Here is a 25500-nt window from a genome sequence, read left to right on the forward strand (position 1 = left end):
GGAGGCTTGGCACAAGCATTTCGGAAACTGTATGACTTGTTGGATGTTTGATGAATGCGGTGGTTAGTGTCTTCAACATGTGCGAAACCAAAGGGAAACCACATGATATCATGGGGTTGGGCAGCCACACCTCTTTACAGATGCCATATGTCATAGGCTGGGCAGACTGGTAAAACAGGACAGGTGGCAAACTGCGGAAGAGCTAACATCAGACTTTAATGCTGGGCAGAGTACAAGTGTGACTGAACACTGCTGACAATGGTCCTCTGCATCTGGTGACCCATGCATGTGCCAGTGTTAACACCACGACATTGGCAACTACGACTGAAATGGGCATATGACCATTGGCACTGGACGTTGGAGAGGTGGCAGTGTGTTGCATGGTCTAATGCAGGCTGTTCCAACCGAGCTCCAGGGAGCCGGAGCACTCCGGAGCGCTCACTGCGGCAGCTCGGAGCCCGCGTGGAGGGGGAAAGCGAACTCGCTGCCCCCTGGCCGCATGCAGCCGTAATAATCCGTGCTCAATGCCAGCTATGACTAGCCGCGGGAGCTCTGTACCTCTATTGGAGGATACCTTTTATTCATTGAGAGGGATGGTCGACCGCAGTGTTTTGTATGTCATAAAGTATTTAATTCTGCGAAGAGGTACAATATACAGAATTAAATACAGTCAGGTAGAAGGCGTTGCATGCAGAGAACTGGTAGCCAGGCTTAAGAACGACATACCAGTAGACGTATGTTTAAAAACTGATTCGTAATACGGAGGGTATCAAAACATGCAACATAGTTCGTGTTCTGTAATGCACCAAGAGGCACTGTGTGCTGAAACAGTAGAGCTAGGTGGCGTAATGAAAGATGTCGTGAACTGTGTGAATTTTGAGCGTCGTCAAAGGATTCCTGAAAGATGTGGAAGCGGAGTATGGGGATATATCTTACCACAGTACAGTTCGTTGGCTGAGTCGGGGAAAAGTTCTTGATGTTTTCTTTGCCATTAGTGAGGAAATACCCATTTTCTCGAAATGAAAGGGGAAGAAATGCGTCGTCTGAAAGATAGAAAATGGATATCAGACCTGGCGTTCCTAGCTGACATAACTATGCATCTGAATAATTTAAATCTGTCATTGCAGGGCAAAGGGCAGCTAATCGTTGACATGCACGACCAGATCAAAGTGTTCATGGAAAAGTTACATTTATTTGAGAGACAGATGAGTAATGGACATCTAACGTTCTTCAATCATCTTGCTTCTTTAAAACTACCTGACGGTACTACTTTTGGCGATTACCAAGCAAAGTTAGAGCAGCTCATCACGTCGTTTGAAACACGATTCCGAGACCTCACTAGTTTGGAAATGGAACTTAAGGTATTCAGCACTCCTTTTTCAGTTTCCACCGATGACTTGTCATCGTCGCTTCAATTGGAGATTATTGATTTGCAAAATTCAACTTTGTTGAAAGAGAGGTACCACATCTCGTTGTATTTGCCACGATGGTACTGTTCATTACAGAAAAAACATTTCCCAAACTTCACAACAATGCCGCTCAGATCATGTGCATGTTTGGATTTACGTTTTGATGTGAGCAGCTTTTCTGAGCAATGAAAACAGTTATAAAGTAAGGAACGATCGCTTCTTCAGGATGCAACAATGAAGGCCATCCTCCGCATTAATGCTGCGAACACTTTGACGCCTGATATTTCCGATCTTGCAATGAAAAGAAAATTTCAAACTACAGAGGCCCTATAAATTTAGTATGCAATTTCTTGTAAAACATTTGTTTCTTATTTATTTCCTGAATATCGTATTTCCTGGTGTAGCACGTCACCACGTCTTAGCAGCTAAGAGTGTGAGGTTTTCGATCTTGTAAGACGCAGCTGGCACATCAAAACCCTTGCCTTGCCGCCTGCCTCAGCCAGCCGTGGCACGTGCCGGCCCACTTGACTGGTCACAGCGAGCGACGCGGCTCCCTGGAGCAGGGAGCGCTCCGCGGCTCACAGCGGAGCCCACGAGCTGGAACAGCCTGGTCTAATGGATCCCAATACCTTGTTCATCATGCTGATGGGAGGGCACGAATCTGTAGTCTTCCAATGGAACAGCTTCTTGACACCTGTACTGCAGGACAGAGGCAAGCTTGTGGTGCCTCCATTATGCCCAGGGAAACACTGACATTGGGCATCCATGAGTCCAGTGGAGCTCATGCAAGACACCATGATGGCTAAGGAGTATCATACACTGCTTGCAGACAACATCCACCTCTTTACAAAGATCATGTTTCCCGATGGCAGTGGCATTTTCAGGAAGATAGTGTGCCATGTCATAAGGCTGAGAGTGTGATGGAGTGGTTCGAGGAACATGGTAGGGAGTTCCAATTGATGTGCTGCCCACACCCTTACCCCTCCCCCAACTCACCAGATCTGAGCCTGATTGAACACATTTGGGATGTGACTTAATATGGCATCAGAGCTCATCACACCGCCCTCCCCCCTCCCTGGAATTTACAGGAATTAGGTGACTTGTGCTTGCAGATGTGGTGACAACCTACCGAGGCCTCAGTGCTTCCATATCGCTGTTATCCATGCCGAAGGTGAACATACTGGCTATTAGATAGGTGGTCATAATATTCTGGCTGATCAGTGTACATTGTCTGCAGCATGTTACTATAACCAATATAATAAGTATTATGTTATGTAAGTAATGATAGAAATGTCTGAAATGTTTCATCTCCTCTTGCTGTTCATTGTCCATTATTTCCAGGTCATCGAACCTTTTCCCTGCCACTCGCAATCATCAAGCTGTGCGACAACATGATCTAAAGATAATTATAAATTTAACAAGGAAATGTTTGTCTTTTTATTATTTGTCACACAACAGATAATTTGAAAATTGGGGCAAACATGGCTAAAGTAGTTAACCACGATTGCTTGACACTTCCTACAGTGGGCAGTTTTTTTTAAATACTGATGTTAAAACTATTCAAATGAAACTGAATGAAATGGCCAGTGGTCTGCTGTGGCTGTATTTGTTTAGGTCACTTATAAACCACCCCAACCGGTTTCGCAAATATTGAGTTGCATCTTCTGATGCATAGTAAATGCTATGTCACAGGTTGCAGAATGCCGCAGTGTAATGATTGGCAAGGCTAGGTAAAGATTTCAGCACCACTCAATTGATAACCCACCGCCAAATGATGGTAACCCACCGCCAAATGATGGTAACCCACCGCCAAACGTTGAAAGTCGTGTCTGTGCTATGTTGCAAACTGTACACATTCCAATTAAAATATGCTATTGTCAGGATTTTGTTGCTTGATATAGGCTGACAAGAGCATTATTAGTAGTATTTATGCATAAATTTGGTCTACCTGTATGAACATCCCTGTACTATACGCTTTGCATTTACTGTAAAAATGTTTATTGTAGTGCAAACGTATTTCTGTACAGTTGCTTGTTCTTACTTAATTCAAAACAATTTAGTTGTTCAGGCGACAGACTTGTGTACTGTCTTGTTGCTTTGTCAGTTAACAAAAACTCTGCTTCAGGCTGTGGTTAGACACTGGACTCGCATTCGGGAGGCCGACGGTTCAATCCCGCGTCCGGCCATCCTGATTTAGGTTTTCCGTGATTTCCTTAAATCACTCCAGGCAAATGCCGGGATGGTTCCTCTGAAAGGGCACGGCCGACTTCCTTCCCAATCCTTCCCTAATCCGATGAGACCGATGACCACGCTGTCTGGTCTCCTTCCCCAAAACCAACCAATCTGCTTCAGGCTGGATAAATTTGTACTTTCCTCTTGATTGAAGAAGGAAACATTTTATGCAAATTAAACATATCATTATCAACTAAAAGAACAATTACTACATAATCTGATGTATGTCCAGCTGTGAGTACACCTACATCAATTAACTTTGATAAGAGGTATTCTGATGATCCAGCTAGAGGAGCATAAAACTTTGTCTTTTTACTCTTCTCTTATTAAACTGAGAAATTTTACAATCTGAATTGGACTTGTGTGGCTGCAATATGCTCTCCTGTGCATTGACAATTGCATTTATTTGTTCATATTTTGCTTCCTTTGTCCCAAATTCATCTGGCAGTTGCAACACCTGTTAACATATTGTTACAAATGTTGTTACCCTGTTAAATTTAATGTCTGCTTCCTTAACATATGACTTAGTGGATATTTCAGGTCTTTTCAGACTTGATTTTAAGGTGTGTTCATTTTCCTTTATTGCATTTACTATTCTATTGACTCCAGGCAGTGTTGCTCTTACTACTGCCACTTATTCTTTAGTCAACTTTGGAGTGCTTAAGAGTTCCTTCCCACGGCCTATATGTGTTATTTATAATACATACCATAAGCTTCATCTAATGTTCAAACTATTATTTTACTTACCTGTCTAACAAAGTTAGAGAGACCTCTCTTTCTTCTGCTCTTGTGCCTTGTTAATTGCTGGACTGATTTCTGTTGCCCTGTGACTTTCTGCCTCTGTTCTGTTAGTTGTTCATCTAACAGGTGACACTCAGTTAATCCCACATTCAGTTCATTACCGTATTTACTCGAATCTAAGCCGCACTCGAATCTAAGCCGCACCTGAAAAATGAGACTCGAAATCAAGGAAAAATTTTTTTCCCGAATCTAAGCCGCACCTGAAATTTGAGACTCGAAATTCAAGAGGAGAGAAAAGTTTTAGACCACCCCTCCAAATAGAAACAAAGTTGGTCCATGGTAACATGAGACACAATGGATGAAGATACAGCTACAGTAGTGTGGTTCGAGTCGTAAGCTTAACAGTTAAGCTTTGCCAAGTAGCCATTGCTATGTGTCAGGCGCTCCGTCCGTATTTATATGGGTACCCTTCCTTTTTCAAGTGCTTTGTTTGGTTTGAATCAATTGCTTATTTTGCTTTGATCTGATAAGTGCCATTCTCTTTGTTATAGGTGTTTACTCCACTCTGAGCTGAAAATGCATTATTGTACTGTGGCATGCATTGTTTGTCGCATTCTGATAATGAGTGTTGCCGCTCGTGGCATGGCTTGCTTTTGTGCGTGCTACTGCGGCTTACAATAAAAGAAAAAAAAAAAGAGGAATTGTCTCATAACCGAAACAACGGCAAGAGACTGCTATTTGTTGTTACTTACACTGCTTTGATAATGATCAACAAGAACCAAATAATAGACTGCGTACGATAGAATTTATTCCAAACGAGAGTTTAGCGAAAAATTTTCTCCGTTTGAAAATCTGTGCAGACACCTCTTTAGTACATTACATTCTGCACAGAAATTAGAGTAGTCATGGATTCATGCTTCATTTCTGACTGTATCACTATTCAGCATAAGAATAATACAAATATAAACATGACTTATATGTATATTCTTCCGCGTTTGGTGTTGTCTCACTCTAGTTTCGTAGTTTATTAGGCAGACAGGATTTAAATGATAGCAGCAAACACGAAAGAATACATGGCATAATGTTTACAGTCTTCTACCTATTCTTTTAATTTATTTGCTGACGCATAGGTTTTGGCACCAGTATTTATCTTTGTGCGTGCAAAGCACATGTGTGTAGTGCTACATATATTAGACGGCAGAAGCTAGTTGTGGCGGCACCTACCAACATTTTTCAGAACTTCCGCTTACTTTGCGCTCGATTCTAAGCCGCACGTGGTTTTTTTGGATTACAAAAACCGGAAAAAAGTGTGGCTTAGATTCGAGTAAATACGGTAATTGTGTCACTACATCTCTGCATTGCCAATTTTCCACACCTTTCAGTCATCTGAAATTGATCTGTTATGGTATTGAATTTACACATGTTACAATTCTTCAAGTAGTACTGTACATTTCGGCTTCCCCTAAATTATGTAATACAGTCCTGAAGACTTACCTGTGTTAGTTATTTCAAAACCCATGGTCATTTGCTCTTAGTTGGAACTTCAGGCAATTACTACCAGTGGTGGTGGTGGTGGTGGTGGTGGTGGTGGTAGCTGCAGTAGTAGAAGTAACATTCCTCCTGCATGTGCTATGCCTGAAACTAAAAGTATTGTTCCAATCTGTTTGCATGTACCTTCCTTTTAACCTTTATTATTACATTTGGAGTATTAACCCTTACTACTTCATGTGGCCCTCCACCACTGTGAATTTAGCTTTCTAGATCTGTCTTGTCTTACCAATTAATTGAAGAGCAATACTTTTTCACTGATCTTAAATTCTTTCAGGTTCTGTTTTTCATTCTATTATTCATTACTTGTTCTCTTACTCTTTACTGTCAATTCTCTCAATGTTTTGTGTGCTTCCTGCATTCTTGCCCTCAGTGTATTCACATATGATTGATAATTGTAACTTGCATGCATTGATTCCTGCTGCAGTATTCCTGGTACATTTCTTTTTGTTCCATACAATAGTTCGAACGGTGTGGATCCTCTGCTATTATGTGGTGTGGTATTAAACACACAAATTGTATATTGCACCCACTTGTCCCACTAAGTTTGATCCCCTGTTCAAAATGACTTAGATATTTGACAGGTTATGATGATAACGTTCTAGTGCACCGTTGGCTTCTAGGTGATAATCTGTAGTCTTTATCTGCTTAAACTGTAACACTCTACTCTCTCTTCTGAAAACATCACTCAAGAAATTCAAACCTTGGTTCATTACCAGGACTAGTGGAATTCCATACCTTAGTGTTATCTGTTCCACAAGCACTTCAGCTACTGTATCTTGCCTTTCTAATCAGAACTGCTAAAATAAATTTACTTATATCATCCTGACAAGTTAACGTATCTCTTACCTGTACTTGATGTTATAACCCACTGTATCAGCTGTGTCTGTGATCTCTGAGTGTGTTCTTGTTTTTGCTTGTGTATACTTATGTCTCTAGCACGATGGAAACTCCTGTATATAGTCATAAATATCAAGCTTTATTCCATGGCACTGCTTATGAGACTTTATTCTCTCAAAAGTTCTACACATATCTCGGTGACCTCGAAATGGGTTATCATGCATCTCTCTTAATATAGTCTGCTTCTCTTCTGGACTATTTCCTCTTCATTTTCTATTTCTATTCCTCTGGGGCTATTTGTGCTTGTTGCAAACTCTTGAGGTTATCTTCCTCAGTTGCTAGTTGCTCTGTCCCTACATTAGTATTTTTATGAACTACTTGTCTCTTGTCTCTTTGTTCCTGTTCTCCAGGCCTTATTGTGCCCAGAGCATCTGCATTACTGTTCAACCTGCCTAGTTTGTACATAGCCTCGAAATCATAGTCTTCAAGTCTAGACTTCAGGAGTCTCGGACTTGGATTCTTAACACTAAAGGTACGTATTAACAGTTTATGGTCTGTTAGCACTGTAAACCTTCATCCGTATATGTATGACCAGAACTGTTTCACTACATATAATAGAGCCAACAATTCTTCCTCTGTGGTACTATTGTTCAGTTCCACCTTATTCGGTGACCTGGATGTGTATGTAATGGCCAAGTCTTCACCAATTTTCTTGCCTTCTGACAAAACAGCCCCCAGAGTTGCATTGCATGCATCAGTCATCACTGTGGATGGCTTCACAAAGTCTGGATACTGAAGCAATGGTGGGTTAACAAATTTCTTCAGTTCATCAAACAGTGTGTTTTGTCCTTCACCTCATTCATATGTTATTCTTTCCTTTAATAGCTCATGGGATGGCTTCGCAATTTTGCTAAATTTAGCAATAAATATCCGGTATTACCTGATCAAGCCAAGAAACACTCTTAATTCTTCTGCTGTTCTTGGCTGAAGAAAGAACTTTACCCTTTCCACTTGTTCCAAGAATTCTTCACGTGCTGTATTACATGCCAGTTTTTCCATAAAAACCTTTTCAGATCTCAAATGCTTCTCATTTTGAATCCCACCCATGACCTGAAAGCAGACTACTTCATTGTAGCCGTGGTGGTGGTGGTGGTGGTGGTGGTGGTGGTGGCTGAAGCAACAGCTGCGTGAGCATAAAAACCCTTTGTTGAGCATGGTGGTAATATTCAAGAATAGCTGCGCCATCTTGCAATTGATGACCCTCTCCCTCTACATCATGACTCATGGGGGGCCCCCTTTTCAACTTTACTGTATGTGACAACCTCCACCCCCCACCCCCACCCCACCCCTCCTTTTTCCTCTCTGCTGAAGAATTCACATGTTGTGCTGCAACCTAGAAGTACTAATTTATTTGAATGAATTTTTATTGGTCTAATGATAGCTGCACTTCCTGAAGGCACTCCATCTGTCATACTGATTTAACAATTTTCTGAATAGGATTTTCTTGTATTAAATGGTGAAATTCTTTTTCAGGTCATTTACAGCAAACAGGACAACAGAAATTCACAGATGATCCACAAGGATCTGCTATTATAATGGACCATGGGTGTGAAAACTCCAATTTTAGTAGCAACATGGGATCTCCTGCTCACACAGTAGGAACTGGTATGAACCAGCCATGTCTGACAATGTATAATACACAGTACATGCCAGTGTACCCAGTTGATGGAGAGACACAAGTTGTTCCTATATCAGTGCCTTACTTTCATTATCCAGTAGCTACTAATATACCATTAGCTATTACTCAGGAAACTGATTCAAAAAATGACACCTCATCACTAGCTCAGACCAGCAATTTGACACAGCCAGTTCCTGCTGAAAGTAGCTTCTATCCTGGATATGCATATTACAATATTGCAACAGGCCCATATATTCTCCAGCCAGGAACACTGTGTCAATCTCCTGGAATTGTACCTCAAAGTGCTTCTCCTAAATGGAATATGCCAGTTTCATTTCATCAGTGTGCACAATATTCATAAGGTGAGATTCCAAATTCTGTTATGTCTGTAAAGTGTATTGAAGATTTCCTGTATGTCTGTGATGGTTGATAGCTGTGATGACAATGAATATGTAATGGTGAAAAATTATGTAAACTAACAGATTTAAATTGTTCTGTTCAAGTTATCAGATCAATGTCACTTTGATCATTATGCACAAAATAAGATTTATAAAATTAAGTGCCATGTACATACATCTCCTTCACAGTATAACTTAAACTGTTCTTTCATAGACAAGATGTAGTAACATCGATAGAATTTTTGTATATGATACTGCATATTTATGAATCAAGAATGAAATTGTATCTATGCTAGTAAAATTTGGAGATCAAATCTCTGAAAGTTTCAAGTAACAGCCCATTATTATAAAAACATTGTCATAAATCTAAACACAATTTAAAAAAATCATGCTTTATTGTTACATGATACAGAATGTTAAAAGCACAATAAAAATTACAACACTTGTTAATTATTAATGTTTCATATGTTTCAAACAGAATTTTTCAGTTATATACATCTAAATATTTATTCTGTTTTGATTTCATTAATAAATTTCTTTGACATTGCATATTGTCAGTTCTTAATTTAGTAGATGTCAAATGAACTCCCCAATGTATTGAGAGTAAAGTCAAATCATTTCATGCTTGCAGAAAATATGCAAGTTTATTTTCCACAATGCTACAGACACAAGATGAAAGCAAATAATGCAGAAAAGTGAAAATGTTCACCATTTGTATCATTACAGGAAACCATATAATTAACGATCATGCACTATGCTTGCCTGAAAATTGTTAATAATGCAGTTAATGAAAGATTCAACAATCATTTGTCGGATAATGGACTGGGTTTGCAGGTTTTGTTACAGGTTTTCAGGAAACTCAGGTTCATTATTGCTTTCTAACTATCTTTTTGTTGCTAGATAACACTCGCACACAAGCCGTCTTGTAGCTAAAAAGAGAAACAGAGTATTTGTGTTAATTTTTTATTTTAGTTTATTCATCATGATATTTTACATCTACATTCTGTAGCTTTTTCCCTGCCATAACTACACCATAGCATACCCATATGATGCCAACCATATGTTGTAGACAAGGAAGGGAAAAAAATGGTAATCAGGGACAAAACCCTGAATAGCATTTGACATGTTAATTAATCCTTTTACTGCTGTGGGCATCTGTATGCATACTGTTACACAATTTCCATGTGGACACGTATAAGCACATCACTTTGGTTTTGCTACAGTGCTATGAATGTCTGTCTGCATCCTGAGCTACTGACCTCTCATTGCTGTGGCCAAGTTACTTTCATCTCTCTGTGAATAACAAAGTTTCAAGTGTTTATCATACAACATACATGCCTCATTGCATACTATCATTTGCAAAAAAAAAAAAAAAAAAAAATTATGCATTTCGGTATCTTGAATTATTATGGGCACATTTCGTGCAGTTGTCCTCCGGATATAAGACCCAATAACTTGAGAACGAAATGATACCTCATTCTGCTCTCAGTTTTAAATAAAATTTCTTTATCTTGCCTACATTTCATTCACCATAGTATATTAGCTAAAATCAACCATACACAAAGTTAATACAGTGTGTTTTTTACCTCTGCCAAATCTTTAAAATTTTGCACAATATTTTTCTTAATTTTATGCAGTGTGGTAACTGTGGCACATAATGAAAAGAAATTCAGTCTTTTACTGAGCAAAGATACTGGATTGTAAGATGTGCAAAAATCATATTTTTTCACCTAATACTTTTCAAAATATAAGATCAGTATTTACATCAGTTGGTGCACCATCTCTTGGTATAGGCACCACCATTTGGTGAGCAGTACTGGCATAACAAAGGTCACCTCAGGACGGAATGCAGAGAGCACACCTGAAGCAGTCAAAGCAGTCAAAGGGTTAACACTCAGTAGGTACAGTCACCAACACCTTAAGTTCAAAATATTCATGTGTTGCTATGTTACACAATGCATTTTCGTTCCTGTGGGTTAATCAATAAGTGTAATTTGACTCTTACACCAGTTCCATTGTAGAGTGGGAAGTTGTCATGGGGAAGTGCATTCTAGAGACTATGCAGCACTCCGTGACATTACATTGGTGTTCAATGTGCAGAACTATGTTTCACAGTAGCATATCAACACAAGTTGTTGTTTGTTTTACATCCTGCGTATTCAGTACACACACTTCCGCAAAGGGTGAATTCTGGATAAAATTAAATTAATAAAGTTGTTTGTGAATATTTGTACATTTCTCACATCAGACTAATTTCTGTCTTCCTTAGTAGAGTGTGCAGAATGAGTAAAAGTTTTTATATGTAATGACTTTGATTTTTTTTTAAATACCCTGTCTGCTAAGCAGGTACATTACTTACTGAGGAGTAATTTGTTAAAATAAAGACAAACTTGGTACCACTTATATTTGTAGGTCTGGCGATCTGCACAAATTGACAACACTGTAGGTTGCTGCTGTTCATAAAATGGTTTCACTAAAACTACTGTGTAAGTTTAGGACTGATTTATATCTCTCTCTCTCTCTCTCTCTCTCTCTCTCTCTCTCTCTCTCTTGCTTGTGCATGCAAAATGCTGGTTCTCTAAACTTTGTCAATAGTGTTTTGTGAAAAAAATCTTCCCTCCACAGTGTCAGATTTGAGTTCACAGAGCATTTCCATAATACCTGAGAGTATAAGTTAGTTACATGTTCAATGAATCATTTGTATGAGTACATGTAATGGTGTCAAAACAGTCGTTTTCACATTGGCATTACACATTCATATGTAAATATTGCTATATGCTGAACTTTTACAACTTTTTAAAATACATTTGTGAATTAGCAATTCCATACCAACCACATTTCAGAAATAGAAATTCTTCTATAGAAAAAGAGTTGTCAAGGAGAAACTTCTTCAATTTGTTTTCAAATGTAACTTTTCTGTCTGCTAGAGATATATCATTGGGTAAGTAATCCAAAATTTTGGTAGCAGCACTGTGTACCCCTTTTTTGTGCCAAAGTCAGCTTTAGTGTGGGATAATGAATGTCATTTTTCTTCTGGTATTGTAATTCCAGGGATTGGCCAAAAATTTGGAACCACCAAAAACACAACACCACATCATCATGCCTAATATCTTGTAGGAAACTTGTTGGGATTCAAAACAGCTTCGACTCGTCTCAGAAAGGATAAATACTGCTTTTGTCTCATTCTCGAGGGACTCTTATAGCATCCTTTCTGCAAAATAATGGGAATTCAGATAACAATAATGGAGGTGGATATCAATTGTGTACCCTTCTCTCCAAAGTAAACCACAAAGGCCGAATAATATTGATATCTGGTGTCTGTTGTGGCCAGATGAGAGGTGAAAATTCATCCTCGTGCTCACAAAACCACTCCTGTGTGAACAAAATGGTCACACAATCGTTGCCAGTAATGTGACTGCCCATGTTTATTGGACTTTTTTTCTCGTTTTGGAGGTTGGTACCACTTCACTTCTTTTTTTTCCCACCCAGCATATTACTGTCATCCACACATTGCATAGGGCCCCATTTTTCATTTGTTTGCCACCTATTTAGTGCTACTGCTGGTCTGCCCAAATGGTTCTTATTTTTTTCCCTATCTAAAATTTGTCTGTGGCAAGACACATCATGTCATACCACCTGCTGTATTTTGTCTTATCAAATCACTTCAGCCATTATGGTGCCCTGGTGTCCAGAAGACACTGCTGCTTGCCCAGAGTGTGTATGACTCGCTGTCACTTTTGTATCCATTCGCATTTGAACAATTCAGGTTATAGGAAGAATTTATTGTTTGTATTCAGGTTCTGGCCCATGAAAGTTATGGCTTAATGGAGTCACAAATTTGTGGATGGCAGAGAACCTAAAATATAGTGAGTCTTGTGAGCACAGAACAATTCAAGGAGGGGGAGGAAGAAGAAGAAAATGTGATTGGTTGATTGTACAAGATAGAGAATCATTCATTCATTCAGTGACTCTCAGGTGTGAATTGTACAAATGTAAAATAGTTCAAAACATGCACAACATTTCTCTGTCCTTATTTAAAATGGTGAGTAATCTCCTAATTATAAAAAGGGAAGTCCCCGTGTCAGTATATAGAACAGAATCAGTTAAAATATGTTTTACAGAGAGCAATAGTCTATGACCAGCACACGTAGGTAGGTCCTTGTGTTGGCGAAACAACCTTTGTGTTACTGGAGTGTGACCAATACACAGACATTTGAAAGCACCTTTCTCTCTACTTTGCAACTGTGTGAGATGCCATATGGTCTTTACACATAAATATATGTAAGCACATAAATGACTATGAAATATTTAAATAAAGGAAATAAGAAATGATCTCTCAGGATATTAATCTAGCCCATCCACAGGATTAAAGTCCACTATCAGTGTATTTGGATTAAAAACAAGTTACTTTGAGTGGTGGCTATACAGAGGATAGTATTATATACGAAAAACAAATGAAAATCACTGGCAGTGAGTAATTAACAGTCTCTGATAACTATACTAGCACACACAGCTCAAATATTCTCAAAGTCCAAAACTGTTACACTGGAAAAAATGGCTAAGTCCCAAGCTGATACACATCAAATCTTACTAATGCCTGAGCACAAGTGGCTCTCTGGGTTCTCAGCTTACCGAGACACTTGCCCAACCAGCTATAGACATCAAAAGATCACAAGCCTCATTCTGGTTGCCTATTTAAAAACTTGGTTATGTGACTACTACTGTACTCACATTAACTTGTAAGTTCTAGACCATCATTCAAATACACCTACAAACTGTTTAACATATATTCATTTCAGACTTACAGGTTATACATTTACAGTTCATTTACAGCCTGGTACTACATTGTTTAATTTGATATGTAGCTAAAATCATGTTTGTATTTAAATACTGCACATTACAAATCGGAAGTTTATGGACCTGGCCAAGTTCATGTCTTCATTCATCATGGCCATGCAGAACGACTTGACTCAAATGACCATTTTACAACATTATATTACCAATATTTCTTATTTAGTGTATATAAACTATTTGGGATAATAGGACAAATTTTTCGCACTGAATGTAATATTTTGTGGATCTGTGGAGAATCTTTGTTTTTGTGCAGTTTACAACTATTAAATAATTTGTCTATAACAATTTATATATCTGTGAAATAATTACATAAATATAATCATTTTATATAAGTATAATCAATGGGGGACCCTTCTACAACCGTAATGATACAGATGGTATGAATAAAAATCCATAGACTTACGTACCCGCCGTTAAAAAAATTATGGTACATCAAGAAATGATGTGACAGATGGAACACTAAATTTTCAGTGGGGAAACCTTAAATATTAGTGTGATTTTAGGCTTTCCTGGCATATGATTATTTTTAAAAGTTATTGGCACGGTGGCATCATTCAAATGGTGTGATATTTCAGCCATCTTCAGGCATTCCTGGTGAGTGAACACTTGAAGATAGCAGAAAGTGAGGTTGCTGAAATATCACACTATTTTGGATGACATTATCCACCTGAATACCCAAGAATTTTTCAAAACTAAGTACAGTGCTTGATCAGCACCTGTTCTCAACCTACATAAATAATTTACCAAAGACCTGGGAGGATTCTTCGAAACCTGTGATGACACAAGTTTACTGGCAAAGAGCTCAAACCAGACACAGCCAGAAAGAGTCTTACTACTTATTAACTGCAGACACCTTAACCCTTAAACTTAGAGAGACTCATATTGTGCAATTACAAATAATTAAAAATTAAGTACCAGAAATATAGACCAATGTGCGCTCTGGATGAGGCTCCATGTGGATAAGTTAATCAAAAAGACCAACACTGCCTGTATCGCACTTAAAAATCCCTCTCATCGTTTTGACCTAAGATGGTATTAATAGCACACTTTCCATGTATGTATGTATGTACTGAACTTGGGACCTAGAAACAGAGAGGCTTCGTCCCCGCTGTAGCCCTCAGTGGTACACAACCCCACAGCAGCCCACTCACCACACTGCCGCCCCACACCAAACCTAGGGTTATTGTGTCTCGTTCCAGACGAGTGTAACCCCAATGTTTGCGTGGTAGAGTAATTATGGTGTATGCGTATGTGGAGATAGTATGTGCGCAGCAATCACTAACATAGTGTAACTGAGGCGGAATAAGAGGAACCAGCCCACGTTCGCCGAGGCAGATGGAAAACCGACTTACAAACCATCCACAGGCTGGCTGGCTGGCACACCAGACTTTGACACTAATATTCCGGGCAGATTCGTGCCGGGGACCAGGATGCCTTCCTGCTCAGGAATAAGTGTGTTAGACCGCACGGCTAGCCAGGCGGGCTGCACTTTGCATACTTCTGCTCAAAACTTTCATGTCACATATTCATCTGGGGCACTTCAGCGAAGGTCAAAAAACTATTTTGCAGTATGCAGTAAGAATATTGTGTAAACTGGATAACCAAACTTGCTGCAGAAGCCTCTTTAGGGACCTATGTAATCTTACACTTGCATACCAATACCTATACTCTATAATGGTATTTATAATTAATAATCAGTAATTTTAGAATTAATTGTACAAATCACAAACATAATAATACAAGTAAAAGTAATTTCTATATAGGGTATTCATCTGTATTCAGGGCTCAAAATAGTGTTTCCTATTATGATGTATAACAGGTTGCCAGTAAGCATCAGGCAGGAAACTGAAAATCCCCAAATACTTAAAATCAAAATAAAAGCATACAGGGGATAGGCAAAATAATGTAAACAGTGGTAGTAATGGGATGGTCATGTTTGATGGTCAACAACACAGGTAAGGCATGTGTCACGCAGCACTGTGTGTGTTCAGTACAGACTAGGCATCAGTGCAGATTGTTTATGAGTAGTGTACACTTCATATTTGCATTCAGAGTCTGAGGTCGACATGCAATGAAAGACCTAACAGAGTTCCAAAGAGGGCAGATTATGGGGGCCTGAGTAGCTGGAGCATCAGTAACCAAGACAGGCAACTTATTAAACATTTCAAGAGCAACTGTTTCAACGGTAATGACAGCCTACACAAAACGTGGAAAGACATCATTGTGTAAACGTAATAGTGGGCGCAAATTGAAACTAAATGACAGAGATCGTGATATGCCAACACAAATTGTGTCAAAACAACACAAAACTACAGTGGCTAAAGTAACTGCAGAGCTCAATAGCCATCTTTGAGACCCTGTATCTAGCAACACTGTCCACTGAGAACTCCATAAAGTTAATATTAGTGGAGGAGCTGCTACACTTAAATCACTAGTGACAACAACCAATAGAAAGAAGCGTAAAATGTGGAGTCAGCAGCATAAATCCTGAATGGCTGATCAGTGGAAACACGTCATATGGTCCAACGAGTCAACGTCTTCATTATTTCCAACATCGGGCAGGGTTTACATCTGGAGAACACCAAAAGAAGTCTACAATCCTGATTGCTTGATTCCAGTGGCTAAGCATGGAGGTGGAAATGTGATGGTATGGGCAGCTGTATCATGGTACACTGCTGGTCCCATCATTACTCTCAAAGGCCATGTTACAGCCAATGATTATGTGAACATTTTAGTTGATCATGTGCTCCCCATGATTCAAATGTTGTTCACCAACAATGGTGCCATATTTCAGGACGATAATGCACCCTTTCACACAGCCATGACTGTACAATTGTGGTATGAGGAGCATGCAACTGAGCTGCAGCATCTTCCCTAGCCAGCACAGTCCCTGGACTTGAACATTATCGAACACTTGTGGGCGTTATTGGAGCACAGACTCTGGAGCAGATTTCCACCTCCCCCGTCACTACAGAAGTTGGAAGAGGTTCTAATCAAAGAGTGGCAAAACATTCCACTGAAGACTATACAATCATTATATGCCAGTATTCCAAGAAGAATCGCAGCTTTATTATGGGCAAATGGGGGTCCAACCCCTTATTAATAAACCATTCACAAGTAAGTACAGGTGTTCACGTTATTTTGTCTAACCCCTGTATCTTCTTTGAGTCAAATTGTACAACTAGTGAATGGAAGACTTTCATACAGGGTGGCGCATGAAATGTGTTACCAACTGTTTCTTTCACAATTTACCACCCACATTAGATATCCCGCTGGGATCTATACAGCACTACCAGCAGAGCTTGGAAAAACAAATGAGTTACAAAATGACGTGTAATTCACGATACTGCCACTAGGAGACTAGTAAGCAGCAATGGCTGACAATGGAAGACTGACGACACAGCAATGATCGGCAGTTGTGCTACTTTTTCGTGAAACGAAAAGCCTTGTTGTGACTCGGAGGCATTTTCGACAACAGTTTAACACACGATGGGTCCCTTGCAATAAGACCATCCACAGGTTGTACAATAAATTTGTACAGGAAGGAATAGTATTGGAAGCGAAGCGACCTCGGCCTAAGCCTGTTTGTTCGCCGGAGAATATTGAAGTGGTATGAGTTGCTGTACAGAGAAGTCCCGGGAAATCATGTAGAAAGGCAGCAGTGCAACTGGGAATATCCAGACGCTCCATTCAACACATTCTTAAAATTGACCTCCATATGTACCCATACAAGATGACCTGAGCACAGAAGCTCATTGAAGAACACAAGCAGTAGAGACTACAGTTTGCTCAGTGGGCGGAGGATAGGGAAGAAACTCTCAACAATGTTTGGTTTTCAGACAAGGTGTATTTTCATTTAGACGGTGTGGTGAACAAACAAAATGTATGCTTTTGTGCCACTGAAAACCTATAAGTGCTTCATGAACGAGGATTACAGCGTGGGCAGCAATTTCCAGTCATGGACTTATTGGACCCTTTTTCTTTGAAGAAACTGTGTAACAGCGAATGTTGTTTGAGCATGCTTCGCAACAGCTTCATTCCACAGCTTCTTGCTACTGCCTTGCCCTTCAACACACAGTGGTTCATGCAAGATGGAGCTAGGCCACATACTGCAAACACTGTGTTGGAGTTTTTACACGAGCATTTCACTCAGGTTTCCATTTCGCTTCAATGACAGACAAAATTGGCCCCTCAATAGTCCACACCTCAATCCATGTGACTCTTTTCTTTGGGGGAACCTAAAGGAAAAAATTTTCCCGAAACGTCCACGTGATTTAATGGAGACTTATTCTTCAAGCTTGCAGTGAAATTATGGAAGACATGTGCCGTAGGGTAATCACTAACTTCAGTGTTCATTTGAAGGAAGTTGGGAAACAAAATGGTGGACATATTGAGCATGTGCTGAGTTAGAACAAATCTCCATGGACGGCTCTTCATTGTAGTATATGTTCCTTTCAGATTGTATTGACAATAAAGTTTATATTCAAAAACAAAATGGTAACACATTTTGTGCGCCACCCCGTATAATGATGGAGTAGTATTACCTAGAGGAGAATGGTACCATCTAAAACCACAAAGGAAGGGATTCAAAAGATTTTTCATTTAGAGCTGATAAAAGTGACACTGTGATAACTACTTCTTTATGTGCTATCCTTCCTGGGTTTCAAGAGAGGAATCAATATAATTCATTCTAAGATCTGTGAACTGTCCCCATGCCCAGATTTTGTTAAAAGTGACCATGAGCATTTCTTGGGACTGGTGATTCAGTGGCTGCAGTGTAACTTCTGCTTAGAGAAGGGATAGTTATACATCTCAGTGTTAGCAGACCTGTGTTCTTCATGGTTTTCTGGTGAATTTGGGATGTAGGTTCAGATCTTACACTAGGTATTGTATTGTAAAATATCTACATCCATACTCTGCAAACCTCCACAAAGGACACGGCAGAATGTATATCCCATTGAACCAGTTATTATCATTTTGACCTGTTCTATTCATGTGCAGAGTGTGAGAAGAATGATTGTTTGAATGCCTCTGTGCATGCTGTAATTATGCTACTCTGGTCTTCACAGACCCTATGTAAGTGATACATAGGGGTTGTAGTATATTCCTAGGGTCATAAAGACTGATTGCACTTCCCCAGTATTCTGCCAATAGACTGAAGTCTACAACCTACTTTATCAAGATCATTAATATACTACATGAACAGCAAGGGTCCCAACACACTTCCTTGGGGGCACTCATAGTTACCTGAATTTATTTCTACAGCTGACGACAACTCATCATTCAAGATAATATGCTGCATCCCCCAACCAAAAAGTCCTCAATCCAGTCACAAATTTTGCTTGATACCTCATATAATCAACCTTTTTAAGATAAGTGTAGGTGTGGTACTAAGTAATGCACTTTTCAGAAATCAATAATACTGCATGCTCCTGTCTGTCTTGATCCTAAGCTTTCAGTATGTCATCTGAGAAAGGTGCAAATTGAGTTTCTGAAGACTGATGTTTCCAGAATACATGGTGGCTGGCATGGAGAGTATCGTTCTATTGAAGATACCTTATTATGTTTGGGCTCAGAATATGTTCTAAGATTCTGCAACAAATCGATGTCAGTGATATTGGATGGTAGTTTGTGGATCACTTCTACTACCCTTCTTGTAGACAGATATGATCTGTGGTTTCTTCCAACCACTGGACACAGTCTTTTGTTTGCAGCATCTCTGATAAATTATAGTTAAAAGAGAGTCTAAGTCAGCCACAAATTCAGTATAGAATCTGATAGGGGTCCCATCAGGTCCTGGAACTTTGTTCAGTTTTAAAAATTTCAGCTGTTTCTCAACACCACTGATACTAATACTGACTTTTCATGTTTTCAGTGATATGAGGATTAAATTGGGGCAATTCTCCTGGGTTGTCCTTTGTAAAGGGACATTTGAAATCAGAGTTAAGCATTTCAACTTTTGTTTTGGTACCCTCAATTTCAGTCGTATCTCATTTGCTAGGGACTGGACACTAACTTTGGTGCCACTAACAGATTTTACATATGACAAGAATTTCTTTAGGTTGGTTGGAGATCATTTGACAGTATTCTGTTACAACAGTCATTGAAGGCTTCATGCATTTATCTCTTGACAACAAAGCGCAAATTCTTCAGTATCTCTATACTTTGCTATTGTCTGTGCAACAGTGCATAGTGATGTGATAAGACCACCATTTCACTGTATGACACCTAATGAACTTGTATCCTTCCTTACAAAATGAATTCCATATTTTTGTAGCTAGAGTTGAATGATTAATAGATATCAATAATTTGGCAATTACATCTTCCGGCTTTCTTTGATTGTTTGATGTATCTTTGCCCCTGCCCCTCCGTCTGAATAACCATTATGGTTCCTCTTGATTATTTTTATTTTATTTATTTTACACATCTAGTTCACTAAGGCCAAACTGAAGAGCAAATCTCCAAGGTTATGGAATAAGTCAGTACATAAAGTTAACAATAAAAAACATAAAATATACATGAAATCTAAGCACATGGCAACCTGCCAACTATATAAGCTCACCAGACAAAATATTAGTTACCCCAGGGTGCACACATAGATGTGTTGTTAAGCCCTTACAAATGGTGCAGCGATTGAGTCACATGCTCAACCTCGTGCATGGTACCCAGGGGTGTCCACAGGGGGGGAAGGGGGGAGTGAGGGGGGTGGGGGGGTGGGGGGGAGCAGGGGCAGCTTCCCTTGTGATAATTCACTTAGTTTACAAATATGAAAAAGGACACCCAGCCACTTGGCCTGGATTGTTATGACCTAAAATACCTGGAAAATATTGCTAAAATGATCTGAAAGTATCAATAAAATGGCAGAAAATAATATAAAACATATTTAAAGTGAATTATAAAATGAACTAGGCTAAGGAAAAACTTCATAGGATGTTGGAACTGAAACTACAGAAATGATAATTCATTTAAAATCACTATGTTTTCCGTAAGAAATCTCATACTGTGAATATGAAAGAAAATTGTTGTATAATCATCTTAGAGCTGTTGCATTGTATGACAGCATAGATTCTCAAAAATGAGGGAATGCCTGTTGCTGGACAACACATGCTTGCAGTTAGAAAATTTTTCAACATTTTCTGAAACAATGTGAGTGTTCGCCTTGATATTTTTCTTTAATTTCAAAAATGAATCTAAAAAGTTGAATTATAAATATCAATATTTCACCAAAGGACATTAAATTTGGTACAATATTGTTAAAAATATCAATATTTTTGTGCCATGTTACAAGTTCACAAGTGACATTGAAAGTAAGGAGATGTACCATCAATTTGCTTTTCACATGAACAAATTCATTCTTGAGGAACACTGTTGCATTTTTCCTAGGGGCATGTGCATTGTTCATTCTTGCCAACATTAAAAGTATGAATTGTTGTATCATAAATCGACAATAAACACAAACATGTAAAAAAATGAAGTAAAATCTTTAAAATGATACCACTCTTGAAAAGTTATATACAGAATGATACCATAGGGCAAAAAATTAAAAATTAAAATTTACACATCTTTAGCTGGAAAAATCAAGATTTTAGTACTTGTGAACAATGCATAGCTCATAAGGAAAGAAAAATTACATGTCAACAAACTCCAGGCATTATTAATAAGCTGTAATAAAATGAAATGAAGCTGCCGATTGACTGAAAGATGAAACTACTGCATGTGTACACTGTCCCATTACGAAAGATACCCATGGTGAAAATCCTGTCTCAAAAAAACGAAAATGTTGCCCTCCCATTTCCTATATCACTATGTATGCACATCTTCTTAACCTGAAATAGGTACTGATGTAACAAAACAACTGCATGACAAAACACCCTCTGTGAAGCACTTAAGTGTGTACTGCAGAGTAGTCATGTAGGTGTAGATGAAACCTTACTCTTTCAAAATTCAAATAATGGTTCACAACTGTTAAGCTCTAATGTAAAGTAGCATATTGTATCATATTTATTTCCATTTGCTGGAGGGGGGTGTTCATTTTTACTATGTGGCCACTGATCAGTACTTGACAGTGAAAGCAGAAAGCCATCAACATTGGCACTACCACTAATGTATGCTATCTAATAGTGGGTGCCAGTCCTTGAGTAATTGTTGTAAAACAGCCTTCATTTAATTAATTTCATCATCAGTGCTGCAAATATACACAACATTTGAGCATGAATGTGCCTATGATATGCACTCGCGAAACTCACCTGGCTGGTTCTGTGCGAGTGTGTTGCTGGCAGTGAACCATTTTTCCATAGCTGTCAATGAGTTGTTAATGAGCAGTGATGCACGAATGTAGTTTACTTGGTATTTTGTGCACTATGTGATGTAAATGCATATTGAATAGGGTGAAAAAAATGACCAACAGATGTTGAGCTTTTTGTATCTCATGAATGAATGAAAACCACAAATGAAAGTGGGGGAATCAAAAAATATACTACATACAATAAAATATTACAAGAGAAGGGTGATTAAAACTCAAATATCTCTATTAGAATCCCAGTATTTCTATTGGTAGAGAAACTATAGTCATAGTCAATACCTCTGTAGCTTCATCTACTTTGACAAAAATGATTGTGATCTGCTTCTCAGTTTTTCTGGTGTCAGTCATCACAGATCATTGTGCTCATTGCTGAGTGTCATGACCCAATGAACCAAGCATCTCTATACTGGATGGTTATCAACTTCTCCTAGAGCCTGCTGAAGACATAGACCAGAGACCTTGATTTGGTCCAATTACCTGCTTGCTGATCTTCTCCTTGGTCTCTTAACATTCCATGATTATTTTCTCATGGTTTTCTCCAACTCTTCTCACATTATAGCCAAAGAACTGGAGAACTTTTTGGTGTGCATGAGAAGAAAGACGTATGGAGATAGTGAATTGCTCAACAGTGGGCTTATTTGGTCATCTTTCAGTCCATTTTATGCGCAGCATCCTGCATCAGCACCAAAGCTTAAATGCATCAATACACTGCTTGTCTCTGGTCTTAAAGCTCAATATTTTGCTTCTATAAAAGAAGACAGAAAACATGAGAGTTTCAACAAGCCAGACCTTTGTGGTATTCATTATTGCTCTGTTCTGCCAGATCTTGTTGTGCATCTTCATAGCAACTTACCCTAGTATGATCCATCTTCTTACCCCATCTTCACAGCTTCCGGTGTCACAGATGGTCTGATGGCAGAAATATTGAAAAAATGGTGACTGATGATTTCCTAAAGTATGAGAGTTTATTGAATCAATGGCTGCTATTCAAGAATGTTGTAGGTGGCATAAAGAGAACATTTTGATTGGACTAGCTGTCATTATATAGGTGCTAGATTATCCTAGCAGTTAAAGGTGCACTTCGTAAGTTGTGTGTGCTTTTCTGCCCATGAAAAACACACGGCAAGTGAAAACTTTAGTAGTTTTGTTAATGTTATGACAAATAAAATTAAGAGTGTAGGAATCTCATCAATGAAAATGTTGCGACATTACTGCAAACTAATCATCCTAACAAGGAGAGACCCCTACTCATCATTGCCGAATTTGTCCAGATTCATGGTACATGTAGGGTGTGGTGAGACACGAAAGCGCCCCCAGTGGAAACTCTAGATGGCCAAACATTTAGGAAATAAAAGTAATTTTTATACAGATCTATCACCATGTGTACTTTATCGATTACCCCTGTAACAGTGCGTTTAAGAAGCGGTGTTCGGCTCAGCGATAAGAGATCAGATTCGCATTGAAAAGGTCGTAGGTTCGACTCCACCCAGTGCCAAATACTTTTGTGCTCTTTGGCAATGCGTACACTACTGACATCACAATTAACCGCAACATCATATAGGTTATTTTATTAATGTATACAAGAACAAAAGGTATAGGCATAGGATGAAATGTGGGACTGCAAACATTTAAAAAGGGATTGTAGTTTATGCATATATGGGAATGTCTATTTATATACACAATGTTCCCATGTATGTGTTGACAACAACCCCTTTTTAAGTGTTTGCAGTCCCGCATTTCATCCTATGCCTATACTTTTTGCCCTTACATGAATTAATAAAATAACCTAGGTGATGTTGTTAATTGTGATGTCAATAGTGTACACATTGCAAAGCAGCACAAAAATATTTGTCCCCTGGTTGAGTCAAACCTGCGACTGTTTCATTGCGAATCCGATTTCTTACCGCTGAGCCAAACACCGCTTCCTAAACGCACTGTCACGGGGGAATTGAGAAAGTACACATGGTGATAGATCCGTATCAAAATTCCTTTTATTTCCTAAATGCTTGGCCATATGGAGTTTCCACTTGTCGCACTTTCTTGTCTCACCACACCCTACATGTACCATGAATTTGGACAAATTCGGCAATGACGAGTAGGGGTCTCTCCTTGTTAGGATGATTAGTTTGCACTAATGTCCTAACCAAATCCATGTGGTTATAAAGTCCAGGTGGAATTACATGGCATTAAATGATGCTTGTAATGATTTCTCTAGAGGTGATTAATTTTTTGTGCAGTGGGCTTTGTAAGCATAATCAATATAATACAGGAATTTGGGTACATTTTTTCCAGGAACTCTCTGACAGAATAGGAGTAGTAAGCCATCAGCAAATTCTTCAGTTTAGACTTAAAAGTGCGAGATTACTGCTAAGATTTGTTGATTCCTGAGGTAGCTTCCTGAAAATATATGCAACAGAACACTGCATGCCTTTCTGTAAAAGGGTTGAGGTTTGAGACATTTTCAATTTGGATTATTGGATTTCTCCATAGTATTGTGTGAGTGAAAGCTGATAGTTCTTTGGCATAAGCTCATAGTGTTAAGAACAGATGACATTAAAGAAAATGTATATTGAGAGGACAGTGTTAGAATTCCCAGACTTCCTGAACAAGCGTCAACAAGAAGTTTGCAAACTTACACCACATGCTGCTTGAACTGCCCATTTTTAATGGTGAGAGTTACCTCAGAATATAAAACTGCATGTCATGAGCAAATGAAAATAAGCAAAGTACACAAATTTTATTGCTGGACTATCACTTATTGCAGAAACTGTTCTAGTGGTAAAAATGGTACCGTTTAATGTTTTTGCACAACCTACTGATTCCTCTCAAATATCTCCTATAGGGTTACTAGATGGGCAATAAGCAGATATTAAAATTTCTGACCCCTCAGTGAATGCCTTTCATGATTTTAAGACAAAGTGTGATCCATTATCAGACACCACTGCTTCAGATGAACCTAGATGTGTAAAATAGTCCTAGTCTATTTTTAAAAAATCAATTCTTTACTTGTTGCTTTTCTAATAATATAATATTATCTAATAATATATGGTATCTCTACCATAACAAATACAAAACAGTAGCCCCCCTCTTGTTCATGATAGTGAACCATACAAATTGACAGAGACTACGCTCATAGATTTTCTGGAAGTATGTTTTGCATATGATCCTGATAAGTCTTGTTACTTCATTCCTTGGCATCTGTCACAAGTTGAGATTTGTTTTCTTACCCATTTTCCATACTGCAAAAGTATACATTCTCCTGCAGTTTGTTTAAGCATTTTTGAGCACCATAATGTCCATACATACTGAAAGGCTAATAAAAATATTCTATTCTATTCTATTCTATTAACTTTCATTAGTGTATGTGAAAAGTTTGTCAGTGTATTGTTCTAACCAATACAATCTCCAATGGTCTGAGTCTAAATTTCTTCTTCTGAGTAGAATTCCCTTGTATATTTTGTAATATTTCTCAGAATCTTTTTACCCAAGAAACTTTTC

The 25500-nt window shown here is 38.7% G+C and overlaps 1 protein-coding gene across 1 annotated transcript in view; it reads left to right on the plus strand.

Moving 5' to 3' along the window:
- Positions 1-8892, plus strand: part of LOC126471554 (uncharacterized) — a 31384-nt gene extending 22492 nt beyond the window's left edge. Inside the window, exon 5 of the mRNA XM_050099781.1 lies at positions 8304-8892. Within this exon, the coding sequence (XP_049955738.1) occupies positions 8304-8809 (506 nt within the window). The 3' untranslated portion in view covers positions 8810-8892. The remainder of the gene's footprint in view (positions 1-8303) is intronic.
- Positions 8893-25500: the final 16608 nt, after the last annotated feature.

Source organism: Schistocerca serialis, chromosome 3 (assembly GCF_023864345.2).
Source record: "Schistocerca serialis cubense isolate TAMUIC-IGC-003099 chromosome 3, iqSchSeri2.2, whole genome shotgun sequence".
NCBI lineage: Eukaryota > Metazoa > Arthropoda > Insecta > Orthoptera > Acrididae > Schistocerca > Schistocerca serialis.